General features: G+C 42.6%; 1 protein-coding gene across 3 annotated transcripts in view; it reads left to right on the top strand.

The window, feature by feature from the left end:
* Positions 1 to 23,398, top strand: part of BVES (blood vessel epicardial substance) — a 41,064-nt gene that overhangs the window by 11,267 nt on the left and 6,399 nt on the right. For 2 of the 3 annotated variants that reach the window (XM_049695277.1, XM_049695278.1), the window contains 3 exons: positions 4,624 to 4,692; positions 6,921 to 7,088; positions 8,025 to 8,166. In XM_049695277.1, the coding sequence (XP_049551234.1) occupies positions 4,624 to 4,692; positions 6,921 to 7,088; positions 8,025 to 8,166 (379 nt within the window). The remainder of the gene's footprint in view (positions 1 to 4,623; positions 4,693 to 6,920; positions 7,089 to 8,024; positions 8,167 to 23,398) is intronic. The other variant, XM_004264773.3, reaches the window with a different exon arrangement.

Here is a 23,398-nt window from a genome sequence, read left to right on the forward strand (position 1 = left end):
CTGGTTAAAGTTATGTGCATTTACTAGAAGGTCTCATATAAATTTACCACCTGGCTCTAGTGCTGGCTGCAAGCTCACTGAGCTTAAGACAGAGGAGTAAGCAGCTGCTGTGCCCTGTCTCCCCTCATTTACACTTTCCCTTGCGTTTTCAAGGGTCAGCTCTGCACTGAGGTTTATTCTTATAGTATCTTTAATCACCACCATCTACAAACTGGCACAGGGCCACTTCTTTCCTCTCTCCCTCTTTCCTCTGACCACCTTACAATTTCTTCTTCCAAAGCCCAACATTTATCTGCTGCATCCATTTCTCTCTTTATAGTAGCAAGTGGTTTTACACAATAGCTCAGTTTCATATAATCCTGAAGAGACTGGCATTTGGGGAAAAGGTGGGAACTGAACCTCCTCTGTTTCCAGAAGCACATAGCCCCTGGGATATAACATGTACTGTCTTTTCCACCGGACTTCAAATTATGTTATAGTTATAATTAAATTAACAACAAGAAAGGCATTTCTGCCACTGGTCACAGTTCTTTTTCTTCTTGGGGACTAGGGATTGGGATTCGGTAGTTGAGAAATGTTCCTCGTGTTTCTAAAAACATGACCAAACTCGAGGTACCTTAGCTGAGTGAAGGCTATTTATTCAGTCTTTCCGAAGACTAGTCAGCTTTTCTCGGCATAGAGTCTGGTGTGGCATTTCCTGATGGGTCAATGGGTAAAACCTACCCTGGCATCATCGAGACTGTCTCCTGTACAGCTGGAGCAGATTCCCATCAGAGTAAGCCCTCGGGAAAGATTCTGTTTTGATTATTTACCAAATGTTCCTACTGGCAGATACTCAACAGTAAAAATAGCTGTTGCACATCTGTGTAGGAGTATATTGCCTCTTCCTGAAGCGAGTTCGCAGTGAAAACTGGCAGGTGCTCCCAGGACCAACTTTTCGCTATCTGTGCCAGTGGCATTTACACCTGAGAGTCAATGGCCAGACGTCTCCGTCCACATGCCTTTTTACCTGCTAATCTCATTTTTCTCTAACTCTAAACAGTTACAAGTGTTCTGACAAGGAGCCACTTCCTTTGCATTTTTCTTTCTTTAAATTCATTCTTTGGTAGGGGTGCTACTGAATTCTACCATAGGGTGAAAGGAGGAAAGGAAGCAAGTGGACTCGATGACTGTCCCTTGAGATTACACAGTGAATGTTGTTCAGGAATGTGCGGTAATTACGATGACTGGCAGAGTGACAGAGCTGAGACAACGACTCTAAACTTCCAGCTGCCCCCAGGTGCTGTGTTAGTACTTACAGACCCAAGCTGCTGCTTAGAACTGTTCGAGAATCTTGAATATCATTATCACAAAAGGTAGTTTTTTGTGTTTGGTTTCTTCTTTGTACAGTTTCATATCCAGCGAGCTTTGCCACTTCATTTTTCTTTTGGATTTTACCTCCCGCTGTTGCCTTCCCATAGTCAATAGCACATCCTGTGCTGTGAAGCTTGAAAATCAAACCTTTACTGACTTTAAAGGAAGAAGAATGTCTTGGAGGCAGATGTCCAAGCTCTGGTGAAATAAATGAACACTGAGTTATAACTGGCTTTTAAATAAAACCTTATCTTAGTGTTAAGTAAATCTTTGGGTTAAGTTGCAAAGCAATTTAATCTGCCAGTCTTGACTCTGCTGTGTTTTAGTGCAGATGAAAACTCAGTAAGAATTAGCTGAATAGACCACCTCCAAGACATTTTTATGTTCCTGGTGTGTGAAACTTTGTGCAGTACACAAATAAAATAATAAATTCTCCCCTGAGGACAGTCAGTCAGTCACAGTGTCAGACTGCCATTCCCATTCCAGGACATTCAGCAATTCCCTCTGATGCTCTTTTTCTTGATAAGGTCTTTTCATTATGTAAGGGCGTAGGATTGGTTTGGGACTAATCCAGCGCCTTGAGGTAATCACAGCAAACCCGGTTACAAACGCTTAGTCTAATTCCCTACCTGAGAGAAATTCTTTTGTGTCTTCCATTACCGTGTTTGCTTTTATTTCTTCTGTGAAATTCTTCACAAGAACTCAAGCATGGCACTGCTGAGGTACCCTAATAACCTAAGAAGCAAATGTATTTCATGGAAGCTTTAAAAATTCCTAGATTGCATCATAAAAATTCTTCATTAAAGATATGTTTCACTTGACTGTTGTAATAGGAAATCATTAAGTAAATCTATTTGACAGTAATGAAGCATTAGCTATCCACTGAAATGACCTCAGTCGATATGCTAACTACCTGCTTCCAGCTAAATGCCTGCTCTTAGGGACTTGTAAGACTCATACATACTGTAGGTATAGCTTACTATTTGAATATTGTTACTACATTTAAATTGAATAATAATTTTAACAGGTTTAAAATCGTTTTCCACCATCAATAAGAAATGGTTGCCTAGTCGCATGTAAATCAATGAAGTCAGAACACACCCTCTGACCATACACAAAAATAAACTCAAAATGGCTTAAAGACTTAAACATGAGACATGCCACCGTAAGACTCTTAGAAGAAATCATAGGCAAAACATTCTCTGACATAAATTGTATCAATGTTTTCTTAGGTCAGTCTCCCAAGGCAACAGAAATAAAAATAAAAATGGCACCTAATCAAACTTACAAGCTTTGGCACAGCAAACGAAACCATAAACAGACTGAAAAGACAACCTACGGAATGGGAGAAAATATTTGCAAACGATGCGACCGACAAGGGCTTAATTTCCAAAATATACAAACAGCTCATACAACTCAACAACAACAAAAAACCCAATCGAACAATGGGCAGAAGACCTAAATAGACATTTCTCCAAAGAAGAAATACAGATGGCCAATAGGCACATGAAAAGATGTTCAACATCGTTAATTATTAGGGAAATGCAAATCAAAACTATAATGAGGTACCACCTTACACCTGTCAGAATGGCCACCATTAAAAAGTCTATAAATAACAAATGCTGGAGAGGGTGTGGAGAAAAGAGAACCCTCCTACACTGTTGGTGGGAATGTAAGTTGGTGCAGCCAGTGTGGGAAACAGTATGGAGGTTCCTTAGAAAACTAAAAATAGAATTACCATATGATCCAGCAGTCCCACTCCTGGGCATATATCCAGACAAAACTATAATTCAAAAAGATACATGCACCCCAATGTTCATTGCAGCACTATTCACAATAGCCAAGACATGGAAACAACATAAATGTCCATCAACAGATGAATAGATAAAGAAGATGTGGTACATATATACAATGGAATACTACTCAGTCATAAAAAATAATGAAATAACGCCATTTCCAGCAACATGAATGAAACTAGAGATTATCACACTAAGTGAAGGAAGTCAGAAAGAGAAAGACAAATACCATATATCACTTATATGCAGAATCTAAAATATGACACAAATGAACCTATCTATGAAACAGAAACAGACTCACAGACATACAGAACAGACTTGTGGTTGCCAAGCAGGAGGGGGTTGGGGGAGGGATGGAGTGGGAGGCTGGGGTGAGTAGATGTAAGCTATTATATATAGAATGGATAAGCAGCAAGGTTCTACTGTAGAGCACAGAGAACTATATTCAGTATCCTATGATAAACAATAAAGGAAAAGAATATTAAAAAAGAATATATATGTATAACTGAATCACTTTGCTGTACAGCAGAAGTTAACATTGTAAATCAACTATACTTCAATAAAATAAGTGGCTTCCTACTGTATATAAAGTAGATAAACAACAAGGACCTACTATATAGCACAAGGAACTGTATTCAATATGTTGTAATAAACTATTATGGAAAAGAATCTGAAAAAGGAGATATATATATATGTATAAATGAATCCCTTTGCTGTATACCTGAAACACTGTAAATCAACTATACTTCAATTTTTTTTTTTCTTTTTTTGCGGTACGCGGGCCTCTCACTGTTGTGGCCTCTCCCATTGCGGAGCACAGGCTCCGGACGCGGCTCAGCGGACATGGCTCACGGGCCCAGCTGCTCCGCGTCGTGTGGGATCTTCCCGAACCGGGGCACGAACCCGTGTACCCTGCATCGGCAGGCGGACTCTCAACCACTGTGCCACCAGGGAAGCCCTACTACACTTCAATTTTTAAAAGACATTTTAAAAAATGTAGGAAATGGTGGCTAAGCAAATGATAGTATCATTTTGAAAGTATTATTGCCTCAGGGCAACTTGAGGTTATTAAAATGGTTGAAGAAAAGTTAAATGCATATACATCACCTAAGTGCAACGACGACTTCTTTTCTTGGATGATTTCCAACTCCTCTTTTAACTTCTTCCCCCACTGTTCATGAACTGTATCTTCCAAAGGCATAGACGACATCTGCGCAAAATGAAGGGACCTCAACATTCCTAACCCTTTCTTCAACACTTGGGTGCCAGACTGGGCCACTGTGTGTGCCCGGTGCTCACTTTCTCTAATTACTCCTCTAGAATGTTACTCGGTTGCCTTCTGTTTGCGTGCCCATCTCCTACTATCTCTGGGAACTCCTCAGGACTGGTTATATGGCTCTTGACCTTATACTTGACCTTATACTTCTTTAAATCTTTTTTTTCCCCTTGGTCACATGTCTTTACTTATTATCAGCTTCCTCCACTAGAATGTAGGCTTCAGGACATCGTGTTCAGCTGTTCTTTGTATGCAGGATTCTTGATGGTGAGTCAGCCTTGTGGTCACTTCACCAAATGCCTTTCTCTGTGACTGTCTTGATGAATCTAGGACACATTGGGTAGGGTTTGGCCTGGTGGAAAAATATGCCTGGGCTGGAAGTCAGCAGTGCTCACTCCACCATTCATTAACATGTGTACCTGCCTAAGTTTTGTGGTGCTTCTCATTTGTTTTTTTATAAATTTATAAATTTATTTATTTACTTATTTATGGCCGTGTTGGGTCTTCGTTGCTACACACGGGCTTTCTCTGGTTGCAGCGAGCACGGGCTACTCTTTGTTGCAGTGCGTGGGCTTCTCATTGCGGTGGCTTCTTTCTCTTGTTGCGGAGCACAGGCTCTAGGCGCCCGGACTTCAGTAGTTGTGGCCCGCAGGCTTGGTAGTTGCAGCTTGTGGGCTCTAGAGCGCAGGCTCAGTAGTTGTGGCGCACAGGCTTAGTTGCTCTGTGGCATGTGAGATCTTCCCGGACCAGAGATCGAACCCGTGTCCCCTGCATCAGCAGGCAGATTCTTAGCCTCTGCGCCAGCAAGGAAGCCCCCTGGTGCTTCTCATTTGGCATCTGGAAAATGAGGAAGAATCTTATCCGTCTTACCTCAAAGGCAATTTTAAGGACCTGCTTACATGATAGGTGTAAAAGCACCTTAAATGTTAAAGTACAATACATACTTAAAGTGAGTGGCATTATGTGTACCTGTCATTTCCTACTCATTCTCTACCATTTTCCCCTGTTCTGTATTTGTCAAAACACTTACATTTCTTTATTCATCATCGGCTTCCTCCACTGGAATGTAAGCATCACAGGGCAAGGATCTTGGCTTTTTTGTTCACAATGGTAACCTCGGTGCCTTGAACCGTGTCTGGCATAAAGTACGAGCCTAACAATGTATGTTGAAAGAATAAATGAAATTTAGTGTTTTACGGAGCCATAAAGCTGCAGATGCATTTCTTAAATCCCAATGTGTTTGGTTTGAGGGGTTTATTGTTTAATGTATTTAATATTATTTAATAGAATAAATAAGTGCAGCTTTATTTTTCTAGGAACACTGACCCACGTTTTGTAGCCAAACCCTCTCATTTACTAAAGGTCAGATTTCAACCGCTGACATAAGGAGAGAAGCTGGGTTTTCTGTTTTCTCTCCTAGTAGACATAAATACCTCCTTGTCATCTGAAATATGTTTAATTTTTTTACTAACAAAGGGTAAAGAGCTCCTTTGGAAATCTTTGCTCTGAGCCCAGATATGACGTCATGTCAATTTAGAAACCTTTATTAACCTCCCACTTGGACAAGCATTGGGTTTAATGTTGAAGATGTAAAAATGGTTTTTGCCTTCAACAGTATTTGTGTTCATATGTTAATTTCTTCATCAGTAAACCTGCACTGAGCACCACTCAGTGTTGGAAGCCAGGCATTCAGTATGAAGATGCACAGTCCCTGCCCTCAGGGTGCTCAGGAGAGAGAGTGGACCACGGATGAGCTTGAGTTCAGTGATAGGAGTGCCACGTGAAGCTGACAGAAGGACCTGCATGGGAGGAAGGGTGTCCTGACCCTGAACTTGGAGTGAGGGCGTGGCCCCTTGCTCTGGAGAGAGGATGTATTTAAGGAATACTTAAATTCTGTGTAGTGCAATTACAATGCTTTCCCATTTTCCTATATAATAACACTTAAGGAAAAGGTATGGTTTCCCAGTTCTGAGCTAACTGGGGGATCTCTGTGTGTGTCCCCAGTGGGCTACCCTTGGTAGGTCACACTCAAGAAATACCTATGACAGAAGGACCCACAGAAGGACCCTTACTAGCCATATTTATCAGTAACCATCTGGGCCCTAAAACCAATTCACATGAGTCTGCTTTCTCATTCTCTAGTATAATTATCTGGATATAAAGAAATATTTAGCCATAAATTGTACATCCAATTGAGACATCAGTCTAGCACACTCTGTAGCAGTGCTATGGACACGGTGGCCATTCTTCTATCACCAGACCTCACAAAACAGAACAACAAAACTTGAAGACTTTGCTTTCATTTAGTCTACAGATTGCTTGGTTTTAAATGTAATGTTATACTTAGTTATAGAAGCGAGTGTGTATGGATCTTATTTTAACTAATATGACAAAGCATTGCTATGATAATATCCACTAAATTATTCTACTCTTCCCTCCCCCCAAGTTACTAACATCATAATTCATACACATTTTTCTCTCTGTTTCTTTGGCAGGTCACCATTATTGCAGATGATAACTGTAGATTTTTATGCTGGTCAAGAGAAAGATTAACTTACTTTCTGGAATCAGAGCCTTTCCTATATGAAATATTTAGGTATCTTATAGGAAAAGACATTACAAATAAGCTCTACTCATTGAATGATCCCACCTTAAATGATAAAGTAAGTGTTTTTCTGAGTCTGTTTTGTTAAATACATATGCATAGTTAGGTATATCTCCTTTTATGCAATATATATTTTCCTGAATCTTCATTAATTAGTCATATGTTAAGTGAAGTGGGGATGCTTGTAATTTAGAGACACTTCAGGGAATCATTTCTCAAGCGTGAGGAAATATTATGCAATTATTATATTTTCCATGACCTGGTGAGGTGTCTGTGAATGTCAGGGACCTCCACTTGTGGTGATAAGGTGCTAACCTCTTCATAAAGAGTCTTTCAAGCAATCTAAGGAAGATGATAAATGAATGGAAGAACTAGGCAGTGGTATAGGCCATGGAAGGCGGGGCAGGGGGAGGTTGCAGACTGATAAATGCTGATCAGCCCCAGCAAGCAGGAGGTTGGCTTTTTAACCCTGTGTTTTCCAGTCTTGCACATTCTACTGGTCAGGTACCCTCCCAGAACGCCCATAAGTGACGAGAGGTATGGGATGGAAGCCTGCGTCCATTCGGTTAGGAATTTCAGAGCTGTCTAGATCTCCAACGATTTGCAGTTTGATCTCCACTTCCCCACATTTGCTTAGAAGGAAATTAAAATGATTACAGAAGAGAACTTGCAAACCTTGTTTCCGTGATAAGTACTGTTCTCCAGGGACTATGAGTATGGGTGTGTGCGCTCTTCGAGTCATCTTGGTGAAGGCGGTTATCAAATTAGGTTGGTGCTTATTATTTTTCAGATTCATAAATAGGCTATTGAGTATATTACATTTTTCCTAATGTATTTGTAGTAATAGCTTATAATAAAAATTACAGCTACCATTTATTGGGCACTGACTGTGTACCGGATAGTCTTCTATTTCAAGGAAAAGTAAATGTTACTTACAGGGAATAGATGATCTAAGTCTCATGGCACTCAGAAATCTTACAACTTTGCTTTATAGACGGTTCAAAAGCTGGACCACCAGCTCAGCCTTTGCACACAGCTGTCCATGCTGGAAATGAGGAACAGTATAGTCAGCTCCAGTGAAGATGAAGACGGCTTACACCAGTTTCTTCGGGGCACCTCCAGTGTTTCCTCTCTTCGTAAGTTATCCCCACACTGGGATTCTGATGGATATTGCTAGAAAAGAACAAATGACAACTTTGATCAGAAAAGTAACTTTTCAAGTAGCAAGTGTTTGGCAACCTAAAGGTAACAATAAAAGTAATCAAAACTTTTCTAGCTTTTTTTTTTTTTGGATTGCACATCAGTTAAAATCCAACTCTAGAATGCTTATTTCCATTTCAGAACCTGTCCACTTGTTTTGCCATATGCTTTTCTCAAACACTGGTTCGGTAGAATAGTATGAACGAGTCCATATGGTTTGCTGGGTATCCAAGCCTTGTTGTTTTCATGATATTAGTGGAAGTGTGGGCCCAGCATCGTGTTTAAAATGGTAGGAAGCAACAGCTGGAGGTTGTACTGCCAGCTGTTATCTCAGTGTGACCACCAGAAGTTAACAGGTGAGTGGGTAATGGAATTTTCCTGAAGATGAAGAAGGCCACTCAACACCCCTGTGAGTGTTCACACCAAGAGGCAAGTTTTCCAAGATTCCACTATAGTTTAGATTGTTTTAAAACATTTTAAATAATACGAATGCCACAGATGTTGAAGATTAAATGCTTAACATTAATGCTTAAAATTATTTTAAGAATTATTCCAAGAAAGGTAGTCTAAGACTGTGGAACAAATTCATGGGAAAGAGCAGACAGGCAGACAGATGCTCTCACTGCATAAGCTAAACATTATTCATCTTTACAATTGTATGTTAATCCAAGGTAACGTTTAAGAAAATCCAGATATGCATTCCACAACCCTAAGCGTTTATGTCAATGATCTTGTAACTTTGGATGCTTTAGCTAAATCGGATTAAGGATTTTAAGTATCGCATAGTCAGGAGAGGCTGGAATCGACAAGGCCACGTCAACGTAAGCTTCCAAGCAAAGTCTAGGCATAGAAATGCGTTGTGGGCCTAAAAGAGATTTCAGGAACAATGCAAATGAGAACGTGGAAATGGCTATATTTTATTCCAAAGTAACTTTTAGAAAGTACAGCTGAGGTTGACCAAACTCTGAATCTACTAGCATGTCAGATGTGTTTATCTGCCTTGTTGAAACAGTTTGATGGTCGGTAAGCATTTTCAAATGGACCCATCCTAATTACATATACAGTGATTTCTAAGAAAGGCCAGCAGAAAGGGAATTACAGTGAAATATTGTATGTGAATTATTTTTCCTGTAGAATATCTTTTTCTGTAGTTTTTTTTTTTTTTTTTTTTTCTTTCTAGTCCCACAGCCTTGCTTAGGAAGCCCTGAGAATGGGCAGTTTATACTATGGCCATTCGTTTTCTTAAAATCAGTTTTGATTTTCTGTAATATTTTCTTGTATAATCTAAATCTTTTGGACATTTTAACATTTTAGAAAAAGAAAAGAAGCTTCTCTAGAGTATGTTGTTTAAACAGAATTGGAACATGTTTTCAAGATTAATGTTTGCACTGTACTTGCCTTCAGAAACCTTTATTTCCAGGTGTTCTGTGGATGGATCACACACGTGCATACAGACCTGGGTTCTTGCTCTAATAATTCTTAGCTGTGTCCCTTGGAGTAAGCCGTATGACCTTTCTAATCTGACATGAGCTGTCATATCTCAGCACAGGCCTGGATCTGGTCACAACTCCTGGTCTGTTTCCTTCCCTCTCCCCTATAGTGAATCGTGAGTTTAATCCAAAAGTCCATTCCCCACATGGATAATTGAAGCTTCCGTGTCTGTGAAGAAGTGGGCAGCCCTTGGGGGCAGGGGGGACAACTTTACTTCTCAGTTCCCTTTTCCAGTTGTACTTTGCTGTACTGAAAATGTGTACAACTTGCTTATGTTGTTTATTTAATTATTTTAGCCTCAGGTTTATTATACAATATCTTACATATTGATGCAAATGCATAGAGCCACATATGTGTGCATACTTTTGAGTGTGTGTGTGTGTGTGTGTGTGTGTGTGTGTGTGTGAGAACCGCACAGCAAATTCATGTTCATACCTGCTTCCTTTTTTTTTTTTTTTTTTTGCGGTACGCAGGCCTCTCACTGTTGTGGCCTCTCCCGTTGCGGAGCACAGGCTCCGGACGCACAGGCTCAGTGGCCATGGCTCACGGGCCCAGCCGCTCCGCAGCATGTGGGATCTTCCCGGACCGGGGCACGAACCCACGTCCCCTGCATCGGCAGGCAGACCCCCAACCACTGCGCCACCAGGGAAGCCCCGTACATGCTTCCTTTTGACCAGTCTTCATTCTGGGCATCACTCCTGCAGTTTAATGAAAGACATTATTATTTGAGCACAGCACTGATATTAATTATGAATTATCTAATTCACCCTATCGCGTGACTCATTAAAAACTGGTTAGTTCTTGTTTCTCTTAGATTTTATCCTGGAAATACTGAAGGCTGTTTTCGTTTTTCTCTTGCCAGATCCATCAATATGCCGTCGACTTTTCCAAATTACAAATTACCTTCCTTGTAAAACAGAGAATACAAAACCAATCTCTCAGGACTGTTAGGCTGACATAACGAAATTTAGCACACTTTGAGCATGCAGTAGGCCTCAGTCAATGTTAGGTCCCTACAACAAGTGCCTAAGCTCTTACTAGTCTGGATTTTTGATGGGCACATGGGGGCAGCTGGGGCAGCTGCTCTCAGCAACAGTATCAGCTTCATGAATGCTAGTGGAGAGAAGGAACAAACATTTATTGACAATAGCAGGTGTTATTTTTTTCGGGTATTCTCTATACATGATCACATTTAATCTTCACTGCAGTCTACACAGAGGAGAGGTATCTTAGCTTTCACTAGATGCTGCAGTGCCAACAGACGGTTCCCCGCATCTCTGGCTGCAATGCTTTCTTCCTCCTTCACCTGCACACTGGATGCTGCTCCAGCGTGTATCCTCCACACTCTGGAACACCAAAGGAGCAGCCGCTGTTTGGGTGAGCTGCCACTCGTGGCCTAGGGAGGACAGTGGTGGCAGAATCACCCCACGGCTCTTAAAGCTCCCGTTTTGAGGTAGCACTTGCCACTTTCACTCATGTCCCCTGGACCAGAGAAGTCACTTGGCTGGAACCACCATGAATGGGTGGCTCTTTAATCCTCCTTCAGGGGCTACACAGGAAGGAGGGAAAGCAGGCATGTTGACAATAACACAATCTACCGTGATGAGTATCATTTCACTTAACCGAGAGGAAATTGGGAATATGAGATGTGTACTCACTGTTCCAGATCCTCAGGGGGAGGTGCTGGCAGACAGACACATCCTGTGTGATTCCTCAGTCCATGATTTTAGACCATATTGCCTCTGTGGTTTAAAAAGAAAAGGAAAAAAAATGCATGAAATGTTTGACCGGTGCTTTATAATTTACAGGTCACTTTCACACCCATTCTTGCATTTGAACCTGATGACTCTGCCAGCTGGGTACAGCGGCCGCTATTACTCACCTCTTTGCAGACGAGTCCACTACACTTAGGGAGAAGGTAGTGTTTGCAAAAGGTCATTTCTTTCCCCTCCATCCCACTTCCTTCAAGAAACCTACCATCTCCCGAATCCTTCATTAGGACCAAGCAGTGAAACAGATAGGTTTTCTTAGGCCAGTTAATTTCCATTTCAAAGAAAATTTTGGCCTTAATCGTTGTATGGAGGTTCTACGCAGGGACATTTAAAATTATCCAATAATATTCTCCAGTCAGTTAGCTTTGGGTTCGCTTTCACATTGCCTCATATATATACTTACAGAACGATGAGCAATGCTGCTCTGTAAAAATTAAATTTATTTTATGTATTTTCCTAACCAAAAAACTTTGACATTATTCATTCTAGTCATTAACTCAAACGTAGAAGTAGATTTAAATATTAAAATCCATTTCAATATTTCTCATAATTATTTTTTAAATCAATATCAGGATGTACCCATTCATGGTGGTTCCGGCCAAGTGACTTCTCTGGTCCAGGGGACATGAGTGAAAGTGGCAAGTGCTACCTCAAAACAGGAGCTTTAAGAGCCGTGGGCTGAAAAGTCTCGGAATCTCTAGGCTCCCCTTTCCATCTCTTTCTGTCTGTGTTTCAGCTTTTTGTTTTCTTTTGTTTGTCCTATAGAGCAGAGATGCTTAAACATATCTATGCATATGCGTAACTTGGAGATCTCATGAAAGGCTTTGGTGCAGCAGATGGGGGTGGGGCCTGGAAGTCCATGTGCTTATTAACAGGCACCCACGTGATGCTGATGTGGCTGGTCCCTGAACTATGCCTTGAGTAGTGAGGCTGTAGAATTCCCTGCCTTCTGGAATTGGGCTGATTGCATTCCCCTGCTTGTGATTAAGATGTTTCTTGTATTTCTTGAGGCTCACATAGATTCTGGTGAAGACTCTACTTTTTTTTTTTTTTTTTTAACGATATGCGGGCCTCTCACTGTTGTGGCCTCTCCCACCGCGGAGCACAGGCTCCGGACGCGCAGGCTCAGCGGCCATGGCTCACGGGCCCAGCCGCTCCGCGGCATGTGGAATCCTCCCAGACCGGGCCACGAACCCGCGTCCCCTGCATCGGCAGGCGGACTCTCAACCACTGCACCACCAGGGAAGCCCCAGGATCTCTACTCTTTACCAGGGTCTGGATTCCACTTCAAACGATCATTTAAAGGCAAGAAAGTAAAATAATGAAATAGTCTGAGAAAAACTTTCCTGTTTATTCACTAGCACATAATCCAATTAATTGAACTCTTTCGCTTTCCTATTGCTTCATTTACTTGAGTTCCATGTTTAGAAGTGTGATTGTGAGATAGGATGTCCAGGACGTGTGAGAAGGATTTAATGCCCTCAGATGGATATAAGCTTTCTTCTTTCTGCTCCTGGACCAACATGCTCATCAGGGTGCCTTGTCATCTCCTTGTCTTTCCTTTCTTACAAGGTTTGGCTCCCTACGTGTGATGTATAAAACACACACACACAGAGATGGACTGTACTTGGCAGTTCCATCATGATAAGTGGTGCTGAGCACAGGCATTGTCATGGCAACAGGTGGACACACTGTGTTTCCTTGAAAGTTGAGAACTTTATTTTAGTTAATTGGGGTTAAATGAACCTATTGTTTGGTTTGTTTGTTTTTTGAAAATCCTGAGTCAGTGTAGGTGATCCTGTCAGAACTCATCTTTGAAAGATTTTGCTAGTTTAAACTGTGTATTTTTTCAGAAATTATAATTAAAATTTATGATTTCTTAAATAGACTATGGAATAGAGATATTTATTACCGACAAAAAACCTTTACAAGTATTTTTTGTTATTAATGTCAAGATGGTGCTGTGGACAGTCTACTAATTTCATATGACCTAGATGCACAGGTCTGCTCTAAGCTGAGTGAGTTTGCATCTGGTTCGTATTCTTGGCTGCAAAGACTAGGCAGCATATCTGACGTAATGGGTTCCCTCACCTCTCTTATCTATTTTTTTTTTAACCTGGAAAGATACAAAAAGCCAATACAACCTTCTTGTTTCATGAAATAGTCTGTTCAACCCAATTTGTATTTTGTTCCCCCTGTGAACAACTGTAGGCTTATAAACAACAAGCTTTACATAAAATTATAGGGAAAGAGAGAGACAGGGATGTGATTAGGCAGCAGGTACCCAGAGGAAGAGCCCCTGAACCGTTCTCAGACCCACCAAGAGGGCTAGTGAAAAGCAGTGCTCCTACTGTGTAGTTGAGTAGAGTGCAGCTTGGGGAGGTTAAATAACCTGGTTAGGGCCACTGTGCCAACCCTGAAACAAAGAAGTGGTGAATTGGTTACAACAGCGGTCCCCAACCTTTTTGGCACCAGGGACCGGTTTCCTGGAAGACAATTTTTCTGGGGGTGGGCATGCAGGCGGGGTGCGGGGATGATTCAGGTGGTAATGCGAATGATGGGGAGCGATGGGGAGCGGCAGATAAAGCTTTGCTCGCTCACCTGCCACTCACCTCCCGATGTGCGGCCCGGTTCCTAACAGGCTGCGAACTGATATTGGTCTGGGGCCCAGGGTTTGCGGACCCCTGGGTTACAAGGTCTTGCCTTGCTTTGGCCCTTACGAATAACCATACGTGAGTGTAAACTTGTTTGGGGATATTCAACCCCTACTGCAGCCACTGACACGTGCTGACCACTGTCATACATGTTCTCATTTAATCGTCACAACCCCCCAGTGAGGCAAGTGTTACGTTTCCCCCGTTTCAGGTTGAGGAGTATGACGTTCATCTCCTCTGGGTCCTTGGAGCACAGCCCCTCCTGGCTGGGGGACCATCTCCAAGGCCCACACTCTCACCAACCCTTTAAATGGCCTCTATCCTCATCCAGCATTTTCTCATCTGTAAAATGACTGTAAAAGGATTTTACTGGTTATCTATTTTTAGTCTTTTAAACAAAAATTTTTCTTAATTATCAAGTTAATATACACACATAGATATCAAGTAGTAAAAAAAATATCTCAGTGAAAAGAACTGACCCCCTCCAACCTAACTGCTCCCTAAGAGCAATCACATTGGAACAATTTTTGTCCAAAATGATGAATAATGTGCTGTTATTTGATTTATCCTCTTAACCTTTATCTTCTAACCTAACTTAGCTCGCTTTTAACTTCCCTTCCCCCTTCTGCTCAGTATGATATTACTAGTTTTTATTCCTTTATTGTTTACCTTTGTAACATTAAATCATACACTTAAACCTCCATTTCTTTTTTCTCTTTGAAACATTGTTTCAAGGTGAGGACATTAGCACCCTACCATTAGCATCCCTACCCTTACTTACTCTTTCCCCCTGCTACCTTCAAACTGTTGTCTCTTCTTTAACTTTCAAACAATCAAGGTTGATAACATATACATTTCTGTTCCCTCTTCTGTTTTCAAATTGTTTTTAATGTGGTAAAATACACATACTATGCAAATTACCCTCTTATCCATTTTTAAATTATGGTTCAGAGGTATTAAATACGTCTGTTCTCTTTGCAGTTAGGTCTTCCTTGCTTTGTCTGTGGGTTGTTTTGTAAAGTTTAAAACAAGTAAATAGTGTTGACATTATGGTTTATTCAGAACCCAATAGTGGGCTATGACTACCCCTTTCTTTAGGTTCCAGTGTCATGATTCCTGATCTCTTCAAAGCAGACTGTTTCTAATAAGTTCAAATGGATTCTCCTTTTGTCAAACACAAACATAACACTACAGTTTACTTCATGCCTTGCCTCTCCTTTTTCTCCCCTGAAGTTTTTTGTTGCTTTGCTCTTAGGGCTGTCTTAGTCACCAGATCCCCCGTATCTTAAAGCTGCTTTTTCTTTCGGGTGAATCCATTTCATTTCTCCTTAAACTCTGAGTAGTTATTTCACCTTTGAGCCATGCCTTTTCATACTGCTTTCTGTTTTTACGGGCATCTCCAGTGGCCTCTCTTTTTCCTTATCCTTGCCTTTTTGGTCTCACATCCCCGCTCTCTCAGGCCATCAATTCCGTGTCCCCTTTTTCTCAGACCTTCCTCACAGAGCTTCCCACCCTCGTACCTCACCCCGGACTGGTGATTCTCTGGGTCTGTTGCACAGCTGCCATCCCGGAACCGCCTTCCCTGTTCCCCGGAGTTTATCCACCAGCTCTGCAGCCCTAAAGCTTTCTCTGTGGGGCAGAAAAGGGCTGCAGGACTCTCGCTGTTCCGTGGCTACTCACACCTGTTGCCATGCAGCTCAGGGCCCCGACCGCCCATCTCAGGAGTCGGGAACTGATCTGAGAACCTCCCATAGGAGCCACTAACCTCCTCTTCCTCCCCGTAATTGCGATAATCTGTATACTTCCTTGCTTGAGTCCCTCCAAGGGAAATTAGGTACAAAGGCCAAACCTACCCTTCTTCAGAAAGCTTCAGTCCAAATTCAGTTTCTACAATTTAAAACAATCTTATGACCTCAATGGAAAGAACCTCTTTTTAATTTAAAAAAGTTTTATGATGTAAGTAGGTAAAGGCAGGAAAGGGGATGATAATCCTTTCTAGCAAAGAAGCCATTAAATTTTTCCCCTTGGGAGGGAGGGAGACGCAAGAGGGAAGACATATGGGAACATATGTATATGTATAACTGATTCACTTTGTTATAAAGCAGAAACACACACACCATTGTAAAGCAATTATACTCCAATAAAGATGTTAAAAAAACACAAAAAACAAATGACATTTCCCAGCCTAAAAAAAAAAAAAATTTTTCCCCATCCCCATTCATCAAAAAATGTATAATCTAATTAAAATTCTAATCCCCTGTAAGGTTTTTAATTACTTGCTAAAGCAGTTGGCCAGATGGTTCAACATAATAAAAGTAGGAACACTTTGAAAGGAATGAAGTAAATGTCATCAAAGTTAACAGAAAAAAGGGGGGAAAATCTTACCACATTATATCGGATAGTTTACAAAGGTGTCACTCCTTGTTAAAAAGTGTATTTCTGAAGCAGAGCGAGAAGTCATTCGACCAACTTCATATCATGGTCCTGTACTTACTTGAAGATCAAACTTGAGGTCACTTATTCATTCTCTGGAACACATGTGACCTTCACTCTGGATTTAAGAACAACAAATATGTCTGTTTACTTTTTCCTGTGAGGAGAGGCCCTCGGGCCCTCATGTAATCATAAGCACCTGAAACAGAAATAAGCTTAATAAGGATAGGGCTCTATCAAAGGGAATTTCTCTTACCTAACTTTTTACCACTCGGATAGCAGAGTTTCGATGGATTCTTATGTAAGGTCGCCATGGTCTGTGTAGAAAAAGGCTTCCTGGGGTTCTGTAACTCGGGACTTTAGGAAGACAGGAAAAGGCCTGGCAGGGCAGCCTGAGCCCATCCTCCGTGAGGCCCCTGGCTGGTTTGCACCTGCAGGCAATGACCCTCAAGGACGCACAGTGGGTCTTAATCACCAGCTCCTTTTCTTCTCAACTAGGGTCCAGCACGAGCCACTGCCTGAACAGGTCTGCTGAGAAGAGACTCTTTTCTCAGATCCAAAGCCCCCCGTGGGTGTCCCCAGTGTTGTCATCCCCTGTGGTCTGGCGTGTGTGGAGGTGTCCGCTGTTTGGTTCAGGGCTCTTACCTCTAAGTCTGTCTTCTGCATTTGCTCAGAGCCCGTGTTTCTGAGTTTTGAGTTTTCCTCTTACCCTTAGGAGGGCTGCCTGGTGTTCCCGTTCTCTTTCCCACCTGAACACACCGAACGTGGTACACAGCTCAGAGTAAATTCTGCTCCGCTGGCTGTGCCTTTTCCAGGCCTTGCTGTCTGTGGAAGGGATGTGTAACGTCTTCTTGGCAGGATGGTTTTTGGGTTTTTTTGTTTTTGTCACGTGGTATAATATGAAACATCCCCCAAGCAAAAGTAACTCGATGGAACCGTTTAACAATTTCACACCTGATAAGTCTGGATTGAAGTTCAGTCTAAGACATTTGTTTTACATCCTTTTAGAATAAACTGTGTTAATTGGCAGCCCGAGCCAATTGGAAGGTGTTGATAGCTGACAGCCCCAAATAATGCTAATTATCTCTTCTTGATTATAATAAACACCAAAGGATATAGTTAACCACTTCTGTCTCCCAACTCTGAAAGCGGTTTTAATAGAAAAAGGATAAAAATCATTTTCTGGAAAATTTGTGGATACGGAATGATTTGTCCCTCTAGAATTTGGGATAAATGAAAAGTAAAGCATTATACAGAGGTCATGAACCCCACAGTAACGTCCTCGAGGGGCAAAAGTGACTTGAAAAAGCATTTGGCTAAAGATAAGCTCAATTTCTTCCTCTGTTCTCTCCTCATGTTCTCCTACTTAGGGATGGTATTGGGCCTTCTGGGCCAAGTTCTGAGGATGCTTCAATGCCTAAGATTAATGAAGAACTGGGCAAACTTGTAGAAAGCATTTACTAATGTTCAACTTGTGAAATGTAAGACAGTCCCCTTAAAGCAGAATTCTTTTTTCGTTGTTGTTCATACTCCAAATTGGGTTTGGATTTATTAGCGGACAAAGAAATGATTTCTGGCAGCACAGTGATGACCTCTGAGTCTTTCCACTTGAACCAGCAGGTGTCCTGTGGAGGGCGGAGAACACCGGGTGTTCACCAGGGTGAGTGAGCTCCTTCTCTGGGAAGTCTGCCTTTCTCCTGGCCGTGACGGTGGCCAGTTCCCGGGTTGGGCCAGGTGAACCTCATACTTGGCCCTTAGTGGTGCAGAAGCCAGGCTCCCTGAGGTTGAGACAGAGAGTGGACTCTCTCTGCGACTCTGATTCCTGTCGAGGGGTCAGGCAGCTGGCTGGCTCTGGCGGCTTCCGGCGGCTACAAGTCAGACAGTGTCCCCATCACCTTCCAGTACATCTGCCGATGGAGAAAGAGCAACAGGCACTGTGGTGGGAACTGGGGTGTTGGGGGGCTGGTGGGCCCTAACGCAGGCACAAAGGCTGAAAGGGCATCTCTTCTTCTCTGTGTGGAAAGAGCACAAGGGCTGGCAGTCTCGCTGGGCCATCGGGGCCTCCTGGTTTACCCTGGCCAAATACGTTTCCGAGTGGGTCCCGCCCTGGTGGGAAAGGCGTTCATCTACAGCATCTCCCCAGCTCTATTTCCTTTACAGGTGTCCTGGTTGTCCTTGCTTTATTTAGCCTCTGAGTATAAATTAGAAATAATGACATCGATATGGTGAGAATGAATTGCTCCCAAAAGTACAATGTAGCTCCTGAGACGTAAAATGATACAGGGGCAGAGACTATGTTTGATTCGTTTTTATTTCCCCAACATTTAACCCAGCCTCTCAGCCTTGTAGTCACTTGGGGATTCTCTTTGCTGATTGGATGGAAACTTTGTAGCAGGTGACGATACTGACAGACTTCACTGATGCTGACTTGAGGGGACGGTCCTCCTGCCTGTGCTATAAGCACTGTCGAATCATCAGTGGTACGAAAGCGATGTCCCTCAGGGGACGTGATAAAGAATATAGCGCTAACAGTCACCTTTCATAGTGAGGTTTCACCGTAACCCGAGACCTGCATGCGCTTGAGGGACACGGGTGGCACCCCACTGCCAGGGCAGGGACCTGACCCATCAGAGATCCAGTTTGATGGCCACGTGATATTCCCCAGTCCTCAGGATCGGCTTCTGAAGGCCCCGTGCAGAGTTTCGGAGGAGGGATTTTTCTCATGGACTCAGTAATTATCAAGGACCTGGCTATGTGTGGGTGCTTCAGAGAGGCTGCAGGAGAGAAGAGGCAGTGATGACTGCCCTCAAAATGCTTGTTCTCCAGTAAGGGAGAGATGCAAGTATTTGTTGTCCGGTGGAGAACAGAATCTCCCCACAGAAGGAATTAGGGGGCTTCCCTGGTGGCGCAGTGGTTGGGAGTCTGCCTGCAGGGGACACGGGTTCGTGCCCTGGTCCAGGAGGATCCCACATGCCGTGGAGTGGCTGGGCCCGTGAGCCATGGCCGCTGAGCCTGCGCGTCCAGAGCCTGTGCTCCGCAACGGGAGAGGCCACAACAGTGAGAGGCCCGCGTACCGCAAAAAAAAAAAAAAAAAAAAAAAGGAATTAGGGAAGATTACAAAGGAAGGAGGTGGGGCTTGAACCGCACTTTGAGGAGTGGATAGGAATTTGGTGGGTAGAGAGGAGAATGGAGAAACCAGTCGGAGGGAGAGAAAAGCAAGGAGAGAAAAGGAAAAGGATGGGCTGGATTTGGGGAGCAGTGAGTTTGCTAGAGCTTGGACCAGAAGGGAAGGAGGCCCCTGGATGTCACCCCAGGACTGTGGATGACTCTTGCTTGACTATCTTTTACCCTTACGTCATAAGTACTACAGCTCTTGCCTTCCCAGGTAAATAGAGTGGGGACAGAATAAATTCTTTCACAATATCAGTGAAAAAAAAATGTTGCCTGCTATATCAGTAGACAAAAGATGTTACAGCCACCCTGACGGTGAGCCCTGGAACTCAGGAGAGAAACAGGGTGCCTGCCATCTAGCAGTCTGCCGCTGCCACCACCCCCTGACCGTGCACCCTGAGGGGACTCAGGATGCGAAAGCACAGGATCCTGGCCCCAGAGAGCTGAGGTGCATAGCAAAGGAATGACTGCAGTGAGCCCAGACTCCTGCCTCTTCCCCTACCCAGAAAAACGCTAACTTCCTTAACTTGCGATGTCTTGTTTCCTTTAATTAACAGTAATCTTTTGATGCTCTGACTCCCTGGTCTTTGTTGCCAAAACTCCTACATATCCTGGCTTCTCCCTTCCCTCTTTGGAGCCATCCCCCAGAGCGATCTATCTGAGAGGCTGTGTCCCGGCCTTAAGTCCTCAGTTTTGTCCGCCAAATAAAACATAATTCTCAACGTTAAGGGTGTGCATTTTTTTTTCAGTCAACAACAGAGAAGCTGAAAGTTCTCACAAAGTTTCTCTAGGTCATTTCCAGTGGGATTGGGTCCTCTCTCAATGGAAAAAGTCAGTGATTGGTGAAGTAGTTAAGGGGGCAGATAACATTTTGGCCCCGATGTAGACAGCACCCTCACATTACCACAGAACATCACCCCTGGTTTGATAGATGGGCTTAAAAACTACAAACCAATTTCCCCCACTTCCCCAGCCCAAATGCATTGGGCGTGTTTGTGTTATGTGTGTCGTACATTTAGGTCTGAATGCTCTACGTAGCAGATTGGGCATAATGCTCTTAGACATGCCATCTTGCTTGTTCTGAGGGTTTTGTCTGTCTGCGAATACTCAGCCTAAGTTAATATTTCATGACACCCAATCATAACTTGAGGCTAGAAATATGATGGAAGCCATGGCTATTGTTTTTTCTTAAAAAAAAACCAAAAAACAATTTTGCTGCACTCTTAGATTGAGAAACACAAACCCCTATTTGAGCACAAGTCCCATTTCCTTTATGTGCTGTTCCTATGAGTGACGATGAATTTTAACAAGCTTCCTAATGATTTAGGCCATTGCTCTCCTAAGGCCTTATTATTAACTCGTTTTACTGACTTACATTTACAAAGGGATTATAACATCCTAGGCACAGATGTAAGAACTTAACAAGTGTTGAGTCATGTAATCCTCTTAACCACCATGTGAAGTAGATGGTATTATTATGATTTCTATTTTACAGATAGAGAAATTGAGGCACAGACAGGTGACGTAACCTGCCCAAGGTCTCACAGATAGGTCACGTTGCCATTTGAGTAGACGTGCGAATCTGAGGTTATGTTTGGTGTGTCTGCTGTCACCTGTGTAAAAAGGGATAAAAAGAACGTGTCTGAGAGATTCTCCCTTGCTGTGCTCAGAGGCAGAATTGTGTTCTTGGACTATTTTAATCGAGGGTGATTTTCTACCGTTTACGTCCGTAGTTGTCTCTCTGGAAACTCAGTACTTTAATTCACTGTAAATGTTGCAAAGTGAACAATTTCCATGTATATACAACAAACACACTAGCTCTGCCGAAGTCCAGCCCTGCGTAATTATGATCTTTTCATGTTGGAAGATGTGGCTGTGGATCAGGGCATCTCCCCACATGTGTGGCAATGACTGTAGAGTTAATAGTTAAATGACAGTTATTGTATGTAACTTATTGCTTCCTCCCACCCCCCAAAGAAACCTCAACCATAAAAAAGAATGAAATGTTGCCATTTGCAACAACATGGGTGGACTTGGAAGGTATTATGCTGTGTGAAAAGTCAGACAGAGACAAACACTGTGTGAGATCACTTATGTGTGGAATCTAAAAACTACGACAAACTAGTGAATATGACAACAACAAAAAAACAGACTTATAGAGAACTAGTGGTTACCAATGGGGAGAGGGAAGGGAGAGGAACAAGATAGGGATAGGGGGTCAGGTCAAGAGGCACAAACTATAAATAAGCTACAAGTATATATTGTACAGCACAGGAATATAGCTAATATTTTATAATAACTAAGTGGAATAGAACCTTTAAAAATTGTGAATCACTATACTGTACACCTTGTACAATACACTTGTACATTGTACACTATATTGTAACTTACATAATACTGTACCTCAACTATACTTCGATAAAATTAACAAAAAGTTTTTTTAATGTTTATGTAATGATGTTATGTGAATCTTTAACTGGAAAACAGTGATAAATGTCATATATGCCAAAGAGACTTCTTAAGTTAAAATAAGTTATATGTAAACGAATCATTTCTTGCTGAATACGATATTAATGTTCTCTCCTAACAATGGCCACGTTGATTCCGAAGCTGTCCGTGGAAGGAACACACAGAGCCTCCCCCCAAGATGTGTGCATATCAGGTCCCCAAAAGTCCATTTCCCAGGTATCTTTATCCTGATCTCAAAATTCTATCAGTAAAGTAAGCAATGCAGTATACTTTTAATCCAAATGAATAAAGGTGAAATGAAAAAAATATTTATCTTGAAAAAAATGACAGTGACATTTCCTATGTGCCAGCACCGTGCCAAGCACATTCCATTATTTTGTTTAATCCTCCCAACAACCCCATGCGGCAGGTCCTGTGAACATCTCCTTTCCACAGACAGGGAAACAGGCCTAGAGAGGTTTAGTAATGGAGGACAGGTCGCACAGCCAGGAAGCGGCACAGCAAGGATCTGAACCCCGGAAGTGTTTCCTTGAGCCTCTGGTCCTGACCACTGTTCACTGCCTCCCACACTCCAATCCGTGCGTGGAGCACACGGCCGGCCCCCACCCCTCCTCCTCGCTGAACGCTCTCAGGGTTGCTGCACCTTCTGGTCTGCAGCTGACTCTGGCCAGGGATTAACAGCTGATCTTGATAAATTTCTTGTAGCCTTTCTGCTTTGTGTCTTCATAGAATCCTGCTACTGTCCTTTGCTGTACAGCAAGTATTTGAAGAGTCAGATTTCACCCATTGTTCCTCCATCATCAGCCTCACCCCCAGCCTGAGTTCAGCGTTTGCTGGTTGATTGATTGCTAACTGACCCCGCCCTGCTGGAGGGCAGAGCAAGAATCCGGCACAGGCATGGGTAGGGCCAAGGGAGACCCTGACAAAGTGGAGCCTGACACGGAACATGGCAACAGTATGGAAGAGAGTTTGCTGTAATATTAGGCACCTTGAGAAGCCCATGTACCCATTTATAATACCTTTTACTCTTACTGTTAGATAATGGTTTTTTCTGCATCAAGCATGGTGTCCATTACAGTAGATGCTCAATTAGCATTTGGTGAATGCATGAACGAATGAGGGATGGACAGAACGTGTGAGTTATTGTTTGGTTTCTTATCCGCTGCAATTTGGGATTT

Source organism: Orcinus orca, chromosome 12 (assembly GCF_937001465.1).
Source record: "Orcinus orca chromosome 12, mOrcOrc1.1, whole genome shotgun sequence".
Lineage (NCBI taxonomy): Eukaryota > Metazoa > Chordata > Mammalia > Artiodactyla > Delphinidae > Orcinus > Orcinus orca.